Genomic DNA, 20,582 nt, shown 5'->3' with positions numbered 1-20,582 from the left:
ACAGGGTAACAACAAGTACCATCTTTAAACGTCTTTTGGTATTACGCGTCCGGAGAATCCGGGTGCCAGTGCACTTTGAATTTATTGCTCGTGAGTTAGCCATCTGTGCAGGATAAAAACAGGATATCATTCTGTTTGAAGTTATTATCCTAAAATACTTATATGCAGATCGAAAAACCCGAATCAATAGTCTACCCGGAAGTTCACAAGGACAATTTCAAAGTAAGAAAATGTCGATTTTGCATTCAGTCTTTCAGGTCTCCCCATGCAAATGAACCAAGATTCAATTAGCTCTAAAACAAAACAACAGCCACTGAAAGAAGATTTATTTTAAATGATTTTCAAGGTTCTTGTAATGTTCCAGTACCATGTTGAATAACAAATGACAAGCTTTCGTCTGTGACATTTCCAGTTTCACAGTTGTGCCTCGTATGTAGCATAGTTCTCACAACGAAAATCTACACCCTGTCCTTTCCATTTCCTCGTTAGTCAGATTGGGTGAAGTTTCAGATATTACATAGTTTCAAGTCCGCATCAAAGTCCGATGGAGTGATTGTCTTTGCAAATATGAAATAAGTATTCAGTAACGTTGGACATACTGAGTATTCGTCAAATAATATTCTATAATATTCTACATATCATATATTAAAACGTCCCATTTTAATTCTGGAAGCCCATTTTTCCAGAAACTCTCTGTGGTCAGTCTCGGTCAAAGGTATTTACAAAATACAACATGCTGTTCTCATGGGTACATACTAGGAAAAAAAAAATGTTTCGAAAACTCAAAATTTAATATTTTACTCTGCTCAAAGCTCATGTTTTTATTTAAACCGTTAGGTCATTTTGTTACAAAACATATCAATCACATTTTTTCAAACAATTCTAGTTCTTTTAATAAACCAATAATTAAAATGTTAATGAATGCTGACATTTTGAAAAGATCCTTTAAATGCTTGACTGTAATTTTCAAATCACAAGGGATACAGAGCGTAAAATGTTTCACTGATATCACAGCCCGGACGCCCTTGTGTCCTATGAATAACTAAGCGAACACTGTCTTATTATAAGTAATGTGCCATCACATGTAAAAAACCGAAACCCATCTATGTTGCACACGACCGTGTTGACGAAAGTACTTTTTTCCTCTTTGAAATATCTTCCGCATTTCCACAATTTGGACACACATACTTAAGCGTACCGGCTACTTTAGAGGGCGGGGATGTTTGTGAACATGAGTTCACTGTCTCACAATCACCAACATCTTTAGCCCTTTCCTTTGTAGAACATTCAGATATAATTCTCTCATTTCTCTCTAATTCCTCATGTTGACCTTTCTCTTCAGGATCTGAGTCCGGAGATGCTCCATCGAGTAACCTACCCGCTGGCGTGGCGTGCAGTTGAACAATATGTTGTCCACTTTTTCCTACACCCAACGACGTCACTAAACCCTTATTATATTTAAGAAGGTTGTCGTGTGAAACATACTGGCTAGTCGAAAATGTAGGGTTAGGTCTTCCTATGGGCTGCCCCTGGTCCTGTCCACAGAGGTGTCCCTTTCCATCATCAACCATGTGCTCCTTTCTATCTTCTCGGAGCTGACCGTGACCTTTTTTAGTGACGTGACCTTCACCTTTATTTCTAACGTGACCTTGACTATGACCTTCTCCGTTGCCTTCATCTACACCATCAAAGTGGTCACTGGCTATATACGATGCAAATGACGTGAGATACATGTCCGAGGAGGGAAAACTCGGCGGGAGACTACTAGGCGGTGTACAAGTAGGCATTTCATACGCTTCTGTGTAGACGTGATTATCTTCTATGTCAATGTACACGTGCTGGTTCAAAAGAGAAAATTCACCAGTTCCTGACTGAGTATACACTGAGCGCTTATTAATGAAATGTAATTCATTTTCCTCAGATTTAGGCGTCCTCCTCATATTCGCGTACATCATTGAAGCATGAGAGAACAGATTTCTCCACTTTGTTTGCACTATGACCATGCTATCCCGAAGACAGCCACACACCCTGAAACAGTGACAATTTCATTATTCAATGGCACTGTAACGAGTGTTCTTACTTAAACTAAGTAAGATTAAAAGATGAAACAGTTTCTACATTTATTCATTTCTTTATTAGGTGGGGCCCGATTAAGCCTAAGGGCATGGGTGGGTGTGTTTAACGCCAATTCTAACAGTTCTTTGACTGTATTTCAGATATATCACGTCTGTCACAGGAGGTCATCTTAAAAAGACATGCTAGTCGTAAGTGGACAGTAACAGGATCGGGTGGTCAAGCTCGCTGACTTAGCTGATACATGTAATTGTATGCCAGTTGCGTAGATCGATGCTCATGATATCAAGCACTGGATTGTCTGACCAGACTCCATTATTTATGTCATATAGCTGGAATATTGCTGAGTGCGGTGTTAAACAAACCAACAAACAAAAGAGTCACGTACGTTCTACATTTTTGTGAAACCAACGCGCTTGGTGTTGCTGACAACTAAGGAGTATAATCGGACCGATTCTGTAATTGGAATCCAAGGTCAGCAGATCAGTGCACAGACCTTGTTGACGCCGTGACTACTGACCAGCGAACAATATATTTTGTTTGGTAAAATATGAGCACAAATTATTTTTTCATATTTTCTTTTTGAGCCAATGATTGGGTCCGTAGTGCCAAACATGTCCGGGTTTAATGCCAGGGTGGAGTGTCACCGTTCGTGACCAAGTCGTCTAAGACGCCTCAATTTAATGTGCAGAGTTGCGTGCCCTTGTCACGCCAGAAACCAATGATCAGGCGTTCGAATCCCCGTTTGCCCTGATTATGTTTCTAGGTTTGTCAGCACCATACCCGTGCTTGTGGGTATCACCAAAGTGGTAAACGTCTGAGACCTGCATCACTTCGGGCTTTCGTCCCACGTCAAGCTGATATAACTGGAATGCTTTGGCATTAAACGTAGCTCATTCACTCACCCTCTCGTTGGTCCCATGAAACCGAATGCGTAAGTGTATATATGATACACTCGAACATTTAATCTTTCACATTTTTTATTGAAAATTATAATGATATATGTTGACAGTTATAATTGACAACAGCATGTTGATAACGTCTATATATTCAATATAGACACATCATTGACAATTGTATACATGTTGATAACGGATGTATAGATCGGAAGGACTTAACCATGACTTTGATGGTGAAACCTTGATTAAAAAGCTTAGTTGAAAGCAAAATGAGTCGTTCAGTGAAATTTGAATAAAATGTACAATCCCTAAAGTATCTTAGCAATTAAGAAATATAGACACAGTGGTCTGTTATACTACCTTTTCTATCCGCAAATTTGACCAAGATCTTGTCAGTCAGGAAATTCAGCAAAAACATATTTGGGTAACTGAATACAGGAAACTACGTTTATAACGAACACGCTTATAACGAACTGTCAGATATAACGAACCTATATTTTAGTCCCGGCCATTTGTTGTATATATGTTGTGTATATGCTTATAAGGAACTACGATTATTACGAACTTTACGAACTAAAAGTAGTGGCGCTTTGAGTTCGTTATAACCGTGGTTTACTGTATTTGTTCCTTTCGGTCTTAACAAATTGATCACCTTCATTAATAACTGTAGTGCAATTCAGTTTCCGAACCGCTTTCTCGGAAGCACACTTTATAAATCATAAAGTCACACTAACCTCTCCCTGAGAATGTAGATAGCGAGCAGGCAGAGTAGAGGGAGAAGAATCACCAACAGAAATGTCCCTCCATTCATGGCTGAAACGTGAAGATTGACCTCGATTCCTGAACGGTACCTTTCTGCTGTCCAATAATCAGGGTGATCTCCATCTTGGACGCATGGATTTCAAGAGATTGCAGAACACGGACTGGTTTATGTGGTTAGTGTGTCTTCTCACAAACCACAATATCTCATTGCAGTCTTGACATAACACTGCACAGATGAAGCTTAACCTAGGAGTAGTTATTTCACACAGAATTACTTACTTTTAACATGATAAAGCCCCGCTGTTAGTTTGACTTCAGTTATAATGTAATGCTGTGGGCGACAGTGAGAGTGCTTTCTCGTTCCCTGTTCGTTCGTGATAATCACCATTTAAATGCTTAGAACTGTTACTGTTTCGGTTTCCTTGTTTTCCTTGTGTTAATTCAACAGTGGAGAGAGAGAGAGAGAGAGAGAGAGAGAGAGAGAGAGAGAGAGAGAGAGAGAGTGAGAGAGAGAGTGAGAGAAAGAGAGAGAGAGAGAGAGAGAGAGAGAGAGAGAGAGAGAGAGAGAGAGAGTCGTAGTAATTGGGTCCAGTCGTGATGCTGTATAATCAGTTCTAGTAATTGTTCCAGCCATGTTACTACATGAACCAGTCCTAGTAATTGTTCCAGCTGTGATTCTGTATGAACCAGTTCAGTAATTGTTCCAGCTGTGATACTGTATGAACCAGTTCAGTAATTGTTCCAGCTGTGATACTGTATGAACCAGTTCAGTAATTGTTCCAGCTGTGATACTGTATGAACCAGTTCAATAATTGTTCCAGCTGTGATACTGTATGAACCAGTTCAGTAATTGTTCCAGCTGTGATACTGTATGAACCAGTTCAGTAATTGTTCCAGCTGTGATACTGTATGAACCAGTTCAGTAATTGTTCCAGCTGTGATACTATATGAACCAGTTCAGTAATTGTTCCAGCTGTGATACTGTATGAACCAGTTCAATAATTGTTCCAGCTGTGATATTGTATGAACCAGTCCTTGTAATTGGCTCCAACCAGTCATTGTTTGAAACTCACATCTTAATGTACCGACCATTGATAACACAACATATGAAGTAGAAATGTGATTTCTTTAATGCAAACTCAAATATTCGATATTAAGATATATAAATCGGACATTGGACATTATACATATTTATCAGTCGTGCATAAGACGATATTTTTCAATCAGGAGACATACATGGATTAAATATGAACATTGGTCATCATACCAGCCACTTGATTGTCGCGACAACGTATCGGCCGAATGGCTATAGTTAGACATTTGGGTAGCGATTATGTACATGCATCTTAGCTTCTAAAGTAACTTCTTAATTTTTTCAGACACGATGCGCTTTCGGATATATTACATTTTCAAATGTAGAGGAATGAATGAATGAATGAATGAATGAATGAATGAATGAATGAATGAATGAATGAATGATTGAATGTTTCGTGGCCTTCATCAAACGACAATCGACCCTTTACCAGATGTTTACTAATTGTTTTTTGTCTAAATTACTGAGCATGTAACCTGAATACTAGTATCGCTTCTACTAGTCTCAGTCATTTAGTCCCGACTATTCAACCTGACCAATCCAGCTTACTAAAGGAACTTTCCGTATACCAGACACCACTGGTGGACAACCTGTCCTCGAGTGAATCACCAAAATATCCCCACAGGAGGAATACACCGTGGCCCTTCAAGGCCTGAAATGTTTTTTTTTCTACTTTTAATGGCGTTTCACGAACCCCTTTACATTGACATAAAGACACCGGCTTGCGTCGTTAAAAGACCGTTTTCTTGACCCAATGGTGAAAGGTAGTTTTCTTATAGCACTCAGACGAGAGGCAAGCAGTGATGTATCCGGTAACGGCCTCTCTAGGATTTTCCTTTCACTATTTATATTGTATTGACAAGTATCTTGTGGTGTAGCCACACAATTGTGCATAATTGTATATTCGTTATCTGAAGCTGATTCTGTTGTCTGCTCATTCAACCACTGAAGTGAAATCACATCAATGATTCTTGTAAGGTAACCTCTGACAGCCTGGTAATCATCTAACGACGGGTCTGTGTTGACTTCGGCTTCTGACGATGATGTATATACCTGCAATATGTCCCTTGTAGGTCTGTTGAAGTAATCACGAACAGCTTCCTGCACTGCTACATCAACTCCTTGATAAACAGTGCTTTCATCAGTACCTCTAGCATCAGCTGATCTACATGTTCCTATCTCAGCAGTATCACCAGTTCCACTCATGAACTCAAAATTACCCAAGGATCGATAGGCATTTCCAACAAAGGTTACATGCGGTTCTTTTGTTCCTCCATCAATAGATTCAAGTTGTACTTCATTTGTCTCATGACGGACCAAACTGGAACTTCCCCCACCTGCTGCTTGTGGATTATCATGTTCTGGTTCTGAAGACGCAGGCGAAACATCTTGTCCCCTTCGACAACAGGTCACCCGTGGAACCCCATTTTCAATGTTTTGCACAACATATGAAACGGATTCCTGAATGCGATGGTACAAGTCTTCAGGGTGTTGCCCCAGTGTGGAGTCGGGTTGAACTTCATTTGTGATTGCGGTCATGATGTCTTGCATTGCATGGTGTACCGTAGCCGTCAAGTACTGGTTGTTGACTGCTACATCAGTTTCTGTGGCTGACCTGTCAAACAGTCCTGCAGTCGCTTCAGTTTCGCTTCTTTCTTCTTGTGTAGACGTCCGTTCATTGGATTTTGTAGTGGGGCAAAATCTGTAATGGGTTTATTTGTGTACATTATATTAATTGTCAGATCTCCAGATCCATGCTTTTTACTTTGACGATTATGTCCAGAGAAAACTATATTTGATGTGACGAATCACTGAAACGCGGATCGATAATTTTGTATACTACTGACAGTGAAAAATGAATACGATACCTTATTATATGTATTCAATGGGAACAAGGCTGGTTTGTCGAAATATTCATATGTTTTAGTATATTTACCCCATGTACTGATGACTATTTTATGCTGTTTCTACATTATACTAGTACTCATCCTAGATGTGAGCGACTGAGTGACCTTAATGTCGCTTATAATCAGTATTTATCAGTATTTCACGTGTATAACTAACTGTATGCTAGTATATGTTTGATGTGCAAGGAGAGACCGATGCAGATCTTAAAAGTTTACTTTTTTTAAACCCACGAGCACAGATCAGGTGCTGACAAACCTTGAGACATAACCAAGGCGAATGTTGGATTCGAACTTACGACCATAGGTAAATAACAACCCTAAGAGATGCACATAGATTAGATATACATGCAATTGTAGACATGGAGTTTTTGATGCACAGAATGTTACAATATAACTTAAGTCTGTGTTCTACGTTTGCATTGCAGTTGCTCTTACCTCATCCAGACTAGGCACGCACATATTAGGACCATGATTGCCGCTGAAAGGACCAGCATGAGCAGGAAGAAAAGTTCCTCGTCTGAAAATGCTAAACATGCATTTGAATATACTGGACTACATAAATATATCAAGCGAGAAACGGGATCGGGTGCGGTGGGGTAGCCTAGTCGTTAAAGCGTTGGCCAGTCGAACCCGGGTTCGAATCCCTATATGGGTAAAATGTGTTAAGCCCATCTCTGGTGTTCCGCGCCGTGGTATTGCTGGAATAAAGCTAAAAGCTGCGTAGAACCATACTCACTCACTCACCAACGGGGTCGTGTGGTCAGGCTCAGTTAGCAATCGAATATGTCCCAATTGAATAGATCGATGCTCATGATGTCAATAACAGGATTGTCTGGTTCAGACTCGATTTTTGACTGACATCGTCATATAGCTGGGATGCAGCTGGAATATTGCTGTTTGTGCCGTTAACCAACAAAACAAGAAACCTGAAACTCGCAGCATTTTGCTGATGAAATTAAAGTTGGGTTTGTCATTATTTTGGGGAAGAAATAGAAATCCTGCAAACCTTTTAGATAATGTCCACTGTGAATAATGTATATAGGGGGTCAGTTTCATGTTATTTGTCTGTGCTAAATACTGTAGAGTGTCTTTAACCACCAGGCTACTTCTATCCCTTATTCTGAATAGTCAATCCCTAAAATATTATGTAAGGCATCCAAAATATGCATTCACATATTTGAAAATTTGAAAAAACCCAAGCCACGTAAATATGTAAATAAGTTAAAATTTAGAGGATCTATTTTGCACCGGAATATCTAATATTTTTATGATACTCTAATATAGAACTGGTAGATATATACAAAACTGTGACTGACGATGACACACAATGAACCAAATGACAGAGTTACAAAAGTACACACGTATGAAAACTTGTTTTGAGTATTTTTTGTTTCTAGGCATTGGAGACCGTAAATATGACGTCTTCAGTATCAGATGTTCTCGAGGACCAGCAATTCTTAAAGCATAATCTTCATTGTAAGAAGCAGCGGGTTACCCGGGGGTTGAAGGGTTCGGTTTTCAGGCCAAAGACCCGGATTCGTCACAATGTGGTGCACAATACAGGTGCAATATATGAAAACATTCTTGTTGTCCCCGTTATATCTTTTGAATATTTCTAACTGTACACTTATATTGTGTACACAGATACAGTATCATTCTATAATTCTTCATTATCATTTGAGATTTCTTCTACTTTTCATTATAAATAGTTATTCATCAATATCACGCAACAGTGAAAAGATGATGAAAGGTAAAAGAAAAAGAAGTTTTGACGGACAACTTACTTTCAAGGTTCATAGCTAAAAATCCGTTTCGGCTGATTGTTCTCTGGCGTTGAAATATTATATTTAATTCTCAACTGGCTACAAACTTTCTCGTTTCATTTTCCAGTAGGTGGTTTCACATGAATATAAAGCGCGAATATTTTGTTTTAACACTGACAATTTCCGTCCGGAAATGATTCATGTGTCGCTGGCTATCTGATCGATCACACGGCCATGGTAGTATGTTGGCCGACAGTCATTAAGTGAACCCAAAATTTTGTAGTGCTTCAACTTTTTCGTGAATAAAAGATAAATACTTCAAAATAATCATCAGAGATTCCTCTGTCTAAAAATGGAATGTTCCACTGAAAAGTGTTAGGTAATAAACGGAATGTGAAAATAGGTGCTTTCACAGCATGGTCAATTGATTCTTAGCCTGCTCAGTGTTCGCTGCTTCGCGTCTCCTCAACTTCACTGTCATCAGTGTTTCTTTTGTCCATTTGCCGATTATGGTATCATAGTGACACATACATGTAGCTGTACACACTATTCCACCTTTCTTACAGGAATATCTGACACAGGATGAATTGTAACAGCTGACACTCAATAGAACACTAAAGTACTGTCGGAAATGCTAGACAAATGCTTTTCTGGTTTCATTTAATAAATATAGGGCTATGAAAATAGCATATATCAAAGTAACGCAAATTGACCTAATCTAGCCTATCCTAACTGACACTGTGATACCCTTAAAACGAACTTTTACAGGTAAAATGATGATAAACTTAGAAAATATTCGTATGTTGTCATGAATGTATGAAACGGCCTATAACCTGAGGTAATTACCTTACACCTGTCCCGAGGTGATGACCTCACACCGGCCCGTGCATTCTCCCAGGTGAAAATGTTACCCGAGTTGGGGGTGGTCTCAAAATATTGCTGTTATTGTACTTAATTGACAGTCATATAGCTGGAATATTGCTGATTGCGGCGTAAAACAACAAACCAACCAACCAACTTAATTGACATGTGCGTTGATGAGGTAGCAATTTAGGATATGTACTGGATTATATCTGCTTGGATAAATAAATGATGGAATAGTTAAAAGCTATGAAGCTGGATGTGTACTGGAATGTTGCGGTTTTTGAATCAAAAAGTAATTGTTTTTCTATATATGATATCTTGAGGTAGCATCTATCTTCGCTGATGACGTGTATGATTCTGTACTATCACCCAAATGTATGATAACTGGTTCAACAAGGCTGATAGCTAGCAAAGACTGCGTTGATCCTCCCTTTGACATGTGTGAGTTTGAATGTTGTGTAATGTCTTGCCACGAACCCTGTACAATTAGCCAAGATATGCTTAACAGGGTTGAGCTCACAATGTCTGACTGGCGTACGTAAGACAACGTGACCGTGTTGTGCTGCCAACACATATGTCTTGTTCTTTACTGGTTTCTTATTCAGCCGAATTTTCTCCATAAACTTTCGTTTCAGATGGTCTGAAGTCGACAATGTCATATGTTCCTTCATGGTCGCCTTCAGACTACTCATGGTTGGCGCGACTGTATCTTGTTCCCGGTCCCGCCCCCCCCCCCCCCCCCATCACAATCGGAATCTGTCATGCTCACTGCACTGCTGATCACTGATTTGTTCACACTCTCGTTGTGAAACACAAGTTTATAGGCTCTACCAGAAACATCCTTATCTCATTACCTAAGCGGTAGATTATTAGAGATGATAACTTCCGGCATATACACGATCTAGTAGCTTATAACAAAGTCCTATTGTCACTGTTTGAATAGCGTACATATAATGATGTTCATTCAAGCACTTTCTACATGTCATCGTCTAATCTTGAAAATGTATCTTGTTTTACAAATGCTGTCTATTAACTAATGTACAGAAATACAGCTTCCTAATGTCAAATAATACACGTGTTTCAAGTGCCCACACCCTCTCTCATATCTCGCCGTCGCGCATTAATGTGTTATTGATAGTAATGTATATCTAGTGCCAGATAGATTTGGTGAATATATGCATATTTAAAACAAATATTTTTTACTTTCATTGCAAGAAAGGTATTGTTTCATACTTTATACACTAGTCCCTGACTCTGTACGTGTGTATATGTTTTTACCTGTTTATGATATAGCTGTTCCTAATGTTAGACTTGAATAGACTATCTGTCTGTCACAATTACAGGTTAAAACAAGAAAATGTCCCAGCCCACAGCTAACCCTCTACCACTTCTACTCATTTAATTTAATCTTTTAAAATAGTTTTCTTGTCTTAAAATCTGAAACAGATTTACTGTTCCAACTCCATAATGCTCCCCAAAGAAAAAACACATATACCTAATTGATCACATGAAACTGTTACTTGATATGTTCTCTTTAACTACATACTGTAGGATAGAGATCAGAAACGTACGGAAGTTATTCTTCACATTCGGCTTATCGGCATTGCGGTAGTAACTATTGTACATTACCATATACCACATGCTTGGCGCGCCTGGACGAAATCTTTATCACGGCATTCAAAACGCACAAACAAGGAATCGTACAATGTTATCTGCCTGCATTTTATTTTATACAATTTTCCTTACCCGTCCGCATCTTTGGGTCATTTAGTGAAGATTTTCTTTCTCGAGAGCCTTTTGTACACAACGTAATGATATGATATACTGATATTTATTCTAAATTTATCAGAGCTAACTGATGTTGCTAAATGTTACGTTCTGTCCACAACTAAGGAATTTTATAGTAGGTACATTTAATATGTCATTTAAGGTATTAACAAACCAGCCATACGAGGATGGTATCACCTCCGGTGTCACACACTGCGGAAATATGACCTGACTGGGGCTGACAGATAGTGGTACTATTCAGCTACACTATGAGCATGAACAGGCAATATCATACGTCGTTTTCTACACGGTGGGCCCGTGGTCTCAAGTGTCGCATTCCGTTGTGAGTTGCGTCCTTTCGGCATGCTAGGAATATATGGTCGTGGGTTCAAATCCCATATTCTCCCTGATTACGTTTCTAGGTTTGTCCCCACATGGGTACAATGTGTGAAGCCCATTTCTGGTGTTCCACGCCGTGATATTGCTGGGATATTGCTTGAATATTGCGGGAATATTGTTGGAATATTGTTGGGATATCGATGGGATATTGATGGGATATTGATGGAATATAACTGGGATATTGCTGGGATATTATTGGAAAATTCTTGAAATATTGCTTGGATATTGCTGGGTTAGTGCTGGTATATTGCTGGCATTTTGCTGTGATATTGCTGGGATAGTGTTGGGAAAGTGCTGGGATAGTGTTGGGATATTGTTGGGATAATGCATTGATATTGCGTGGATATTGTATGGACTATGACTGTGATATTGCTGGAATATTGTTGGGATATTTCTTGGTAATGCTTGGCTAGTGCTGGAATATTGCTGGGATAGTGCTGGGATGGTGCTGGGATATTGCTGGCACATTGCTGGAATATTGCTGGGATATTGCTGCGATAGTGCTGGGATAGTGCTGTGATATTGCTGTAAAATTGCTGGAAAATTGCTGTGATATTGCTGTGATATTGCCGGAATACTGTTTGGATATTGCTGTGATATTGTTGGGATATTGCTGATATATTGCTGGGATATTGTTGGGAAATTGTTCGGATATTGCTTGGATATTGCTTGGATATTGCTTGAATATCGCTGGGATATTGCTGGGATATTATTGAAATATTGTTGGAATGTTGTTGGGATATTGCTGGGATATTGATTGGATATTGTATGGATATTGCTGTGATATTGCTTGAATATTGTTGGGATAATGCTGTGATATTGCTGAAATATTGCTGTGATATTGCTGTAAAATTGCTGGAATATTTCTGTGATATTGCTGTGATATTGCTGTGATATTGCCGGAATATTGTTGGGATATTGCTGGGATAGTATTGGGATAGTGTTGAGGTATGGTTGGGATATTGCTGTGATATTGCGGGAATATTGTTGGGATATTGCTGGGTAGTGCTGGGATATTGCTGGGATAGTGCTGAAATAGTGCTGGGATAGTGCTGGGATGTTCCTGTGATATTGCTGTGATAGTGCTGTGATATTGCTGTGATAGTGCTAGGATATTGCTGTGATATTGCTGTGATAGTGCTAGTATATTGCTGGCATATTGCTGTGATATTGCTGGGATAGTGTTGGGAAAGTGCTGGGATAGTGTTGGGATATTGTTGGGATAATGCATGGATATTGCGTGGACTATTGCTGTGATATTGCTGGAGTATTGTTGGGATATTTCTGGGTAATGCTTGGATAGTGCTGGGATATTGCTGGGATAGTGCTGGGATGGTGCTGGGATGGTGCTGGGATATTGCTGGCACATTGCTGGAATATTGCTGGGATACTGCTGTGATAGTGCTGTGATAGTGCTGGAATATTTTTGGGATATTGTTGGGATATTGCGAGGATATTGCGAAGAATATTGCTGAGATATTGCTGGAATATTTCTTGGATATTGCTTGTATTTTGCTTGGATATTGTTAGAATATCGCTGGGATACTGCTGGGATATTGTTGGGATATTGCTGGGATATTGTTTGAATGTTGTTGTAATATTGTTGGGATATTGATGGGATATTGTTAGAATATTGCTTGGAAACTGCTAGGATGTTGTTGGGATATTGCTTGGATATTGCCGGGATATTATTGGAATATTGCTGGAATATTGCTGGAATATTGCTGGGATATTGTTGGAATATTTTGCTGGGATATTGCTTGAATATTGCTGTGATAATGCTGGGATATTGCTGTGATATTGCTGGGATATTGCTGGGATAGTGTTGGGAAAGTGCTGGGATAGTGTTTAGATAATGCTGGGAAATTGCTGGGATATTGCTAAATGCGGCCTACACCCATGCTTATTCCTTCTAGGTTTGTCAGCACCATACCTGTGCTCGCGGATCTCATCAAAGTGGTAACTGACTCAAAATTGCATTTATTCGAGGTTTTATATTTTATGATATAAGTGAAATATTGTTCGAAGCGACAATATGCACGCACACTCATTTTTCCTTGTGCAGTTGTGTATCATATGATACGTATACACATGCTAGGGTATATATTTACTCAAGTCATATTCATTTGACGGCGATATGACGTCATTATGTTATGTACATTTGTCCTAGTGTGGACACCAACGCATAACCTTAATGTATTATCAGATCATATTAAGATACGTGTGTATATTACACACGCCTCCGTATATAGAGGACAATCCAATAATCGAAACATTTATTTTTTTACAAATTATTACATACATTGATATGTGTCTTCTATGTATTGTCATACTCTAAACGATGTCTCGATATTATAATCTAATAGTCACATGGACCTATCAACTGCAGTCGTCCCTGCGGAATCTGGAGATTTTCTTTTGGCTGCGGATAGTAAATCACATTTCTAGCTTGTGAGCAGATTCTGAATGCTATGGGTTAATATTTCTAAGTTTAAGAGATTTTTTACAATATCATTACTCATCTCCCCTCAGCCAGAAATGGGTTAAAGTCTATAAACTCGACAAATAATGGAATCTTAGGATTTCTTCTTGGCTGATGATAGTAAGTAACATTTCTAGCCCGTGAGCAAAGCCTGAATACTTTGAGTCAAGATTTCTAATTTCTTGTCGGTTGATGATAGTGAATAACATTTCAAACCTATGAACAAAGGTCTAAATGTAATGGGTCAGTATTTCTAATTTTAAGAGATTTTTGACTATATTATGACTCATATCACCTTGACCAGAAGTGGGATAATGCCTTTAAAATCTACAATTAATGGAATCTTAAGATTTCTTCTCGGTTGATGATAGTAAATAATATTTCAAACTTGTGAGCAAAGCCTCAACACTTTGAGTCAAGATTTCTAATCTAAGAGATTTTTTTACTATATTATTATTCATATAACCTTGACCAGAAATGGGATAACACCTTTAAAATCTACAATGAATGAAATCTTAAGATTTCTTCTTGGCTGATGACAGTAAATAACATTTCAAACCTGTGAGCAAAGCCTCAACACTTTGAGTCAAGATTTCTAATTTAAAAAGATTTTTGACTATATAATGACTCATATCACCTTGACAAGAAGTGGGATAATGCCTTTAAAATCTACAATTAATGGAATCTTAAGATTTCTTCTCGGTTGATGATAGTAAATAATATTTCACACTTGTGAGCAGAATCTTAATGTAATGGGTCAATAATACTAATTTTGAGAGATTTTTGACTATATTATGACTCATATCACCTTGACCAGAAGTGGGATAATGCCTTTAAAATCTACAATTAATGGAATCTTAAGATTTCTTGTCGGTTGATGATAGTAAATAACATTTCACACTTGTGAGCAGAATCTTTATGTAATGGGTCAGTATTTCTTATTTTAAGAGATTTTTTACCATATCATGACTCATATCCCCTTGACCAGAAGTGGGATAATGCCTTTAAAATCTACAATTAATGGAATCTTAAGATTTCTTGTCGGTTGATGATAGTAAATTATATTTCACACTTGTGAGCAGAATCTTAATGTAATGGGTCAATAATACTAATTTTAAGAGATTTTTGACTATATTATGACTCATATCACCTTGACCAGAAGTGGGATAATGCCTTTAAAATCTACAATTAATGGAATCTTAAGATTTCTTCTCGGTTGATGATAGTAAATAATATTTCAAACCTGTGAGCAAAGCCTCAACACTTTGAGTCAAGATTTCTAATCTAAGAGATTTTTTTACTATATTATTATTCATATAACCTTGACCAGAAATGGGATAACACCTTTAAAATCTACAATGAATGAAATCTTAAGATTTCTTCTTGGCTGATGACAGTAAATAACATTTCAAACCTGTGAGCAAAGCCTCAACACTTTGAGTCAAGATTTCTAATTTAAAAAGATTTTTGACTATATAATGACTCATATCACCTTGACAAGAAGTGGGATAATGCCTTTAAAATCTACAATTAATGGAATCTTAAGATTTCTTGTCGGTTGATGATAGTAAATTATATTTCACACTTGTGAGCAGAATCTTAATGTAATGGGTCAATAATACTAATTTTAAGAGATTTTTGACTATATTATGACTCATATCACCTTGACCAGAAGTGGGATAATGCCTTTAAAATCTACAATTAATGGAATCTTAAGATTTCTTCTCGGTTGATGATAGTAAATAATATTTCAAACCTGTGAGCAAAGCCTCAACACTTTGAGTCAAGATTTCTAATCTAAGAGATTTTTTTTACTATATTATTATTCATATAACCTTCACCAGAAATGGGATAACACCTTTAAAATCTACAATGAATGAAATCCTAAGATTTCTTCTTGGCTGATGACAGTAAATAACATTTCAAACCTGTGAGCAAAGCCTCAACACTTTGAGTCAAGATTTCTAATTTAAAAAGATTTTTGACTATATAATGACTCATATCACCTTGACAATAAGTGGGATAATGCCTTTAAAATCTACAATTAATGGAATCTTAAGATTTCTTCTCGGTTGATGATAGTAAATAATATTTCACACTTGTGAGCAGAATCTTAATGTAATGGGTCAATAATACTAATTTTGAGAGATTTTTGACTATATTATGACTCATATCACCTTGACCAGAAGTGGGATAATGCCTTTAAAATCTACAATTAATGGAATCTTAAGATTTCTTGTCGGTTGATGATAGTAAATAACATTTCACACTTGTGAGCAGAATCTTTATGTAATGGGTCAGTATTTCTTATTTTAAGAGATTTTTTACCATATCATGACTCATATCCCCTTGACCAGAAGTGGGATAATGCCTTTAAAATCTACAATTAATGGAATCTTAAGATTTCTTCTCGGTTGATGATAGTAAATAATATTTCAAACCTGTGAGCAAAGCCTCAACACTTTGAGTCAAGATTTCTAATCTAAGAGATTTTTTTACTATATTATTATTCATATAACCTTGACCAGAAATGGGATAACACCTTTAAAATCTACAATGAATGAAATCTTAAGATTTCTTCTTGGCTGATGACAGTAAATAACATTTCAAACCTGTGAGCAAAGCCTCAACACTTTGAGTCAAGATTTCTAATTTAAAAAGATTTTTGACTATATAATGACTCATATCACCTTGACAAGAAGTGGGATAATGCCTGTAAAATCTACAATTAATGGAATCTTAAGATTTCTTCTCGGTTGATGATAGTAAATAACATTTCACACTTGTGAGCAGAATCTTTATGTAATGGGTCAGTATTTCTTATTTTAAGAGATTTTTTACCATATCATGACTCATATCACCTTGACCAGAAGTGGGATAATGCCTGTAAAATCTACAATTAATGGAATCTTAAGATTTCTTGTCCGTTGATGATAGTAAATTATATTTCACACTTGTGAGCAGAATCTTAATGTAATGGGTCAATAATACTAATTTTAAGAGATTTTTGACTATATTATGACTCATATCACCTTGACCAGAAGTGGGATAATGCCTTTAACATCTACAATTAATGGAATCTTAAGATTTCTTCTCGGTTGATGATAGTAAATAATATTTCACACTTGTGAGCAGAATCTTAATGTAATGGGTCAATAATACTAATTTTGAGAGATTTTTGACTATATTATGACTCATATCACCTTGACCAGAAGTGGGATAATGCCTTTAAAATCTACAATTAATGGAATCTTAAGATTTCTTGTCGGTTGATGATAGTAAATAACATTTCACACTTGTGAGCAGAATCTTTATGTAATGGGTCAGTATTTCTTATTTTAAGAGATTTTTTACCATATCATGACTCATATCACCTTGACCAGAAGTGGGATAATGCCTTTAAAATCTACAATTAATGGAATCTTAAGATTTCTTGTCCGTTGATGATAGTAAATTATATTTCACACTTGTGAGCAGAATCTTAATGTAATGGGTCAATAATACTAATTTTAAGAGATTTTTGACTATATTATGACTCATATCACCTTGACCAGAAGTGGGATAATGCCTTTAACATCTACAATTAATGGAATCTTAAGATTTCTTCTCGGTTGATGATAGTAAATAATATTTCAAACCTGTGAGCAAAGCCTCAACACTTTGAGTCAAGATTTCTAATCTAAGAGATTTTTTTACTATATTATTATTCATATAACCTTGACCAGAAATGGGATAACACCTTTAAAATCTACAATGAATGAAATCTTAAGATTTCTTCTTGGCTGATGACAGTAAATAACATTTCAAACCTGTGAGCAAAGCCTCAACACTTTGAGTCAAGATTTCTAATTTAAAAAGATTTTTGACTATATAATGACTCATATCACCTTGACAAGAAGTGGGATAATGCCTTTAAAATCTACAATTAATGGAATCTTAAGATTTCTTCTCGGTTGATGATAGTAAATAATATTTCACACTTGTGAGCAGAATCTTAATGTAATGGGTCAATAATACTAATTTTGAGAGATTTTTGACTATATTATGACTCATATCACCTTGACCAGAAGTGGGATAATGCCTTTAAAATCTACAATTAATGGAATCTTAAGATTTCTTGTCGGTTGATGATAGTAAATAATATTTCGCACTTGTGGACAGAATCTAAATGAAATGGGTCAGTGTTTCTAATTTTAAGAGATTTTTGACTATTTTATGACTCATATCACCTTGACCAGAAGTGGGATAATGCCTTTAAAATCTACAATTAATGGAATCTTAAGATTTCTTGTCGGTTGATGATAGTAAATAATATTTCACACTTGTGAGCAGAATCTTAATGTAATGGGTCAATAATACTAATTTTGAGAGATTTTTGACTATATTATGACTCATATCACCTTGACCAGAAGTGGGATAATGCCTTTAAAATCTACAATTAATGGAATCTTAAGATTTTTTGTCGGTTGATGATAGTAAATAATATTTCGCACTTGTGGACAGAATCTTAATGTAATGGGTCAGTGTTTCTAATTTTAAGAGATTTTTGACTATTTTATGACTCATATCACCTTGACCAGAAGTGGGATAATGCCTTTAAAATCTACAATTAATGGAATCTTAAGATTTCTTCTCGGTTGATGATAGTAAATAATATTTCAAACCTGTGAGCAAAGCCTGAACACTTTGAGTCAAGATTTCTAATCTAAGAGATTTTTTTACTATATTATTATTCATATAACCTTGACCAGAAATGGGATAACACCTTTAAAATCTACAATGAATGAAATCTTAAGATTTCTTCTTGGCTGATGACAGTAAATAACATTTCAAACCTGTGAGCAAAGCCTCAACACTTTGAGTCAAGATTTCTAATTTAAAAAGATTTTTGACTATATAATGACTCATATCACCTTGACAAGAAGTGGGATAATGCCTGTAAAATCTACAATTAATGGAATCTTAAGATTTCTTCTCGGTTGATGATAGTAAATAATATTTCACACTTGTGAGCAGAATCTTAATGTAATGGGTCAATAATACTAATTTTGAGAGATTTTTGACTATATTATGACTCATATCACCTTGACCAGAAGTGGGATAATGCCTTTAAAATCTACAATTAATGGAATCTTAAGATTTCTTGTCGGTTGATGATAGTAAATAACATTTCACACTTGTGAGCAGAATCTTTATGTAATGGGTCAGTATTTCTTATTTTAAGAGATTTTTTACCATATCATGACTCATATCCCCTTGACCAGAAGTGGGATAATGCCTTTAAAATCTACAATTAATGGAATCTTAAGATTTCTTCTCGGTTGATGATAGTAAATAATATTTCAAACCTGTGAGCAAAGCCTCAACACTTTGAGTCAAGATTTCTAATCTAAGAGATTTTTTTACTATATTATTATTCATATAACCTTGACCAGAAATGGGATAACACCTTTAAAATCTACAATGAATGAAATCTTAAGATTTCTTCTTGGCTGATGACAGTAAATAACATTTCAAACCTGTGAGCAAAGCCTCAACACTTTGAGTCAAGATTTCTAATTTAAAAAGATTTTTGACTATATAATGACTCATATCACCTTGACAAGAAGTGGGATAATGCCTGTAAAATCTACAATTAATGGAATCTTAAGATTTCTTCTCGGTTGATGATAGTAAATAACATTTCACACTTGTGAGCAGAATCTTTATGTAATGGGTCAGTATTTCTTATTTTAAGAGATTTTTTACCATATCATGACTCATATCACCTTGACCAGAAGTGGGATAATGCCTGTAAAATCTACAATTAATGGAATCTTAAGATTTCTTGTCCGTTGATGATAGTAAATTATATTTCACACTTGTGAGCAGAATCTTAATGTAATGGGTCAATAATACTAATTTTAAGAGATTTTTGACTATATTATGACTCATATCACCTTGACCAGAAGTGGGATAATGCCTTTAACATCTACAATTAATGGAATCTTAAGATTTCTTCTCGGTTGATGATAGTAAATAATATTTCACACTTGTGAGCAGAATCTTAATGTAATGGGTCAATAATACTAATTTTGAGAGATTTTTGACTATATTATGACTCATATCACCTTGACCAGAAGTGGGATAATGCCTTTAAAATCTACAATTAATGGAATCTTAAGATTTCTTGTCGGTTGATGATAGTAAATAACATTTCACACTTGTGAGCAGAATCTTTATGTAATGGGTCAGTATTTCTTATTTTAAGAGATTTTTTACCATATCATGACTCATATCACCTTGACCAGAAGTGGGATAATGCCTTTAAAATCTACAATTAATGGAATCTTAAGATTTCTTGTCCGTTGATGATAGTAAATTATATTTCACACTTGTGAGCAGAATCTTAATGTAATGGGTCAATAATACTAATTTTAAGAGATTTTTGACTATATTATGACTCATATCACCTTGACCAGAAGTGGGATAATGCCTTTAACATCTACAATTAATGGAATCTTAAGATTTCTTCTCGGTTGATGATAGTAAATAATATTTCAAACCTGTGAGCAAAGCCTCAACACTTTGAGT

The 20,582-nt window shown here is 36.3% G+C and overlaps 2 protein-coding genes across 2 annotated transcripts; both read right to left on the bottom strand.

Moving 5' to 3' along the window:
- Positions 1 to 351: 351 nt before the first annotated feature.
- Positions 352 to 4,117, bottom strand: LOC124134519. Its single transcript, XM_046499365.2, has 2 exons — positions 3,707 to 4,117; positions 352 to 2,028 (listed from the first exon to the last, which is right to left on the bottom strand). Exons 1-2 carry the CDS (start codon positions 3,781 to 3,783, stop codon positions 1,104 to 1,106), a joined length of 1,002 nt encoding a protein of 333 aa, XP_046355321.2. The 5' UTR covers positions 3,784 to 4,117; the 3' UTR covers positions 352 to 1,103.
- A 790-nt stretch (positions 4,118 to 4,907) lies between these two features.
- On the bottom strand, positions 4,908 to 8,864 carry LOC125382125. Its single transcript, XM_048400390.1, has 3 exons — positions 8,519 to 8,864; positions 7,170 to 7,260; positions 4,908 to 6,529 (listed from the first exon to the last, which is right to left on the bottom strand). Exons 1-3 carry the CDS (start codon positions 8,529 to 8,531, stop codon positions 5,503 to 5,505), a joined length of 1,131 nt encoding a protein of 376 aa, XP_048256347.1. The 5' UTR covers positions 8,532 to 8,864; the 3' UTR covers positions 4,908 to 5,502.
- Between the last annotated feature and the right edge of the window lie 11,718 nt (positions 8,865 to 20,582).

Source organism: Haliotis rufescens, unplaced genomic scaffold, assembly GCF_023055435.1.
Source record: "Haliotis rufescens isolate VD_foot unplaced genomic scaffold, xgHalRufe1.0.p SCAF_2, whole genome shotgun sequence".
Lineage (NCBI taxonomy): Eukaryota > Metazoa > Mollusca > Gastropoda > Lepetellida > Haliotidae > Haliotis > Haliotis rufescens.
The sequence above is the reverse complement of the archived record's forward strand: the minus strand, read 5'-3'. Positions and strand labels throughout refer to the sequence as shown.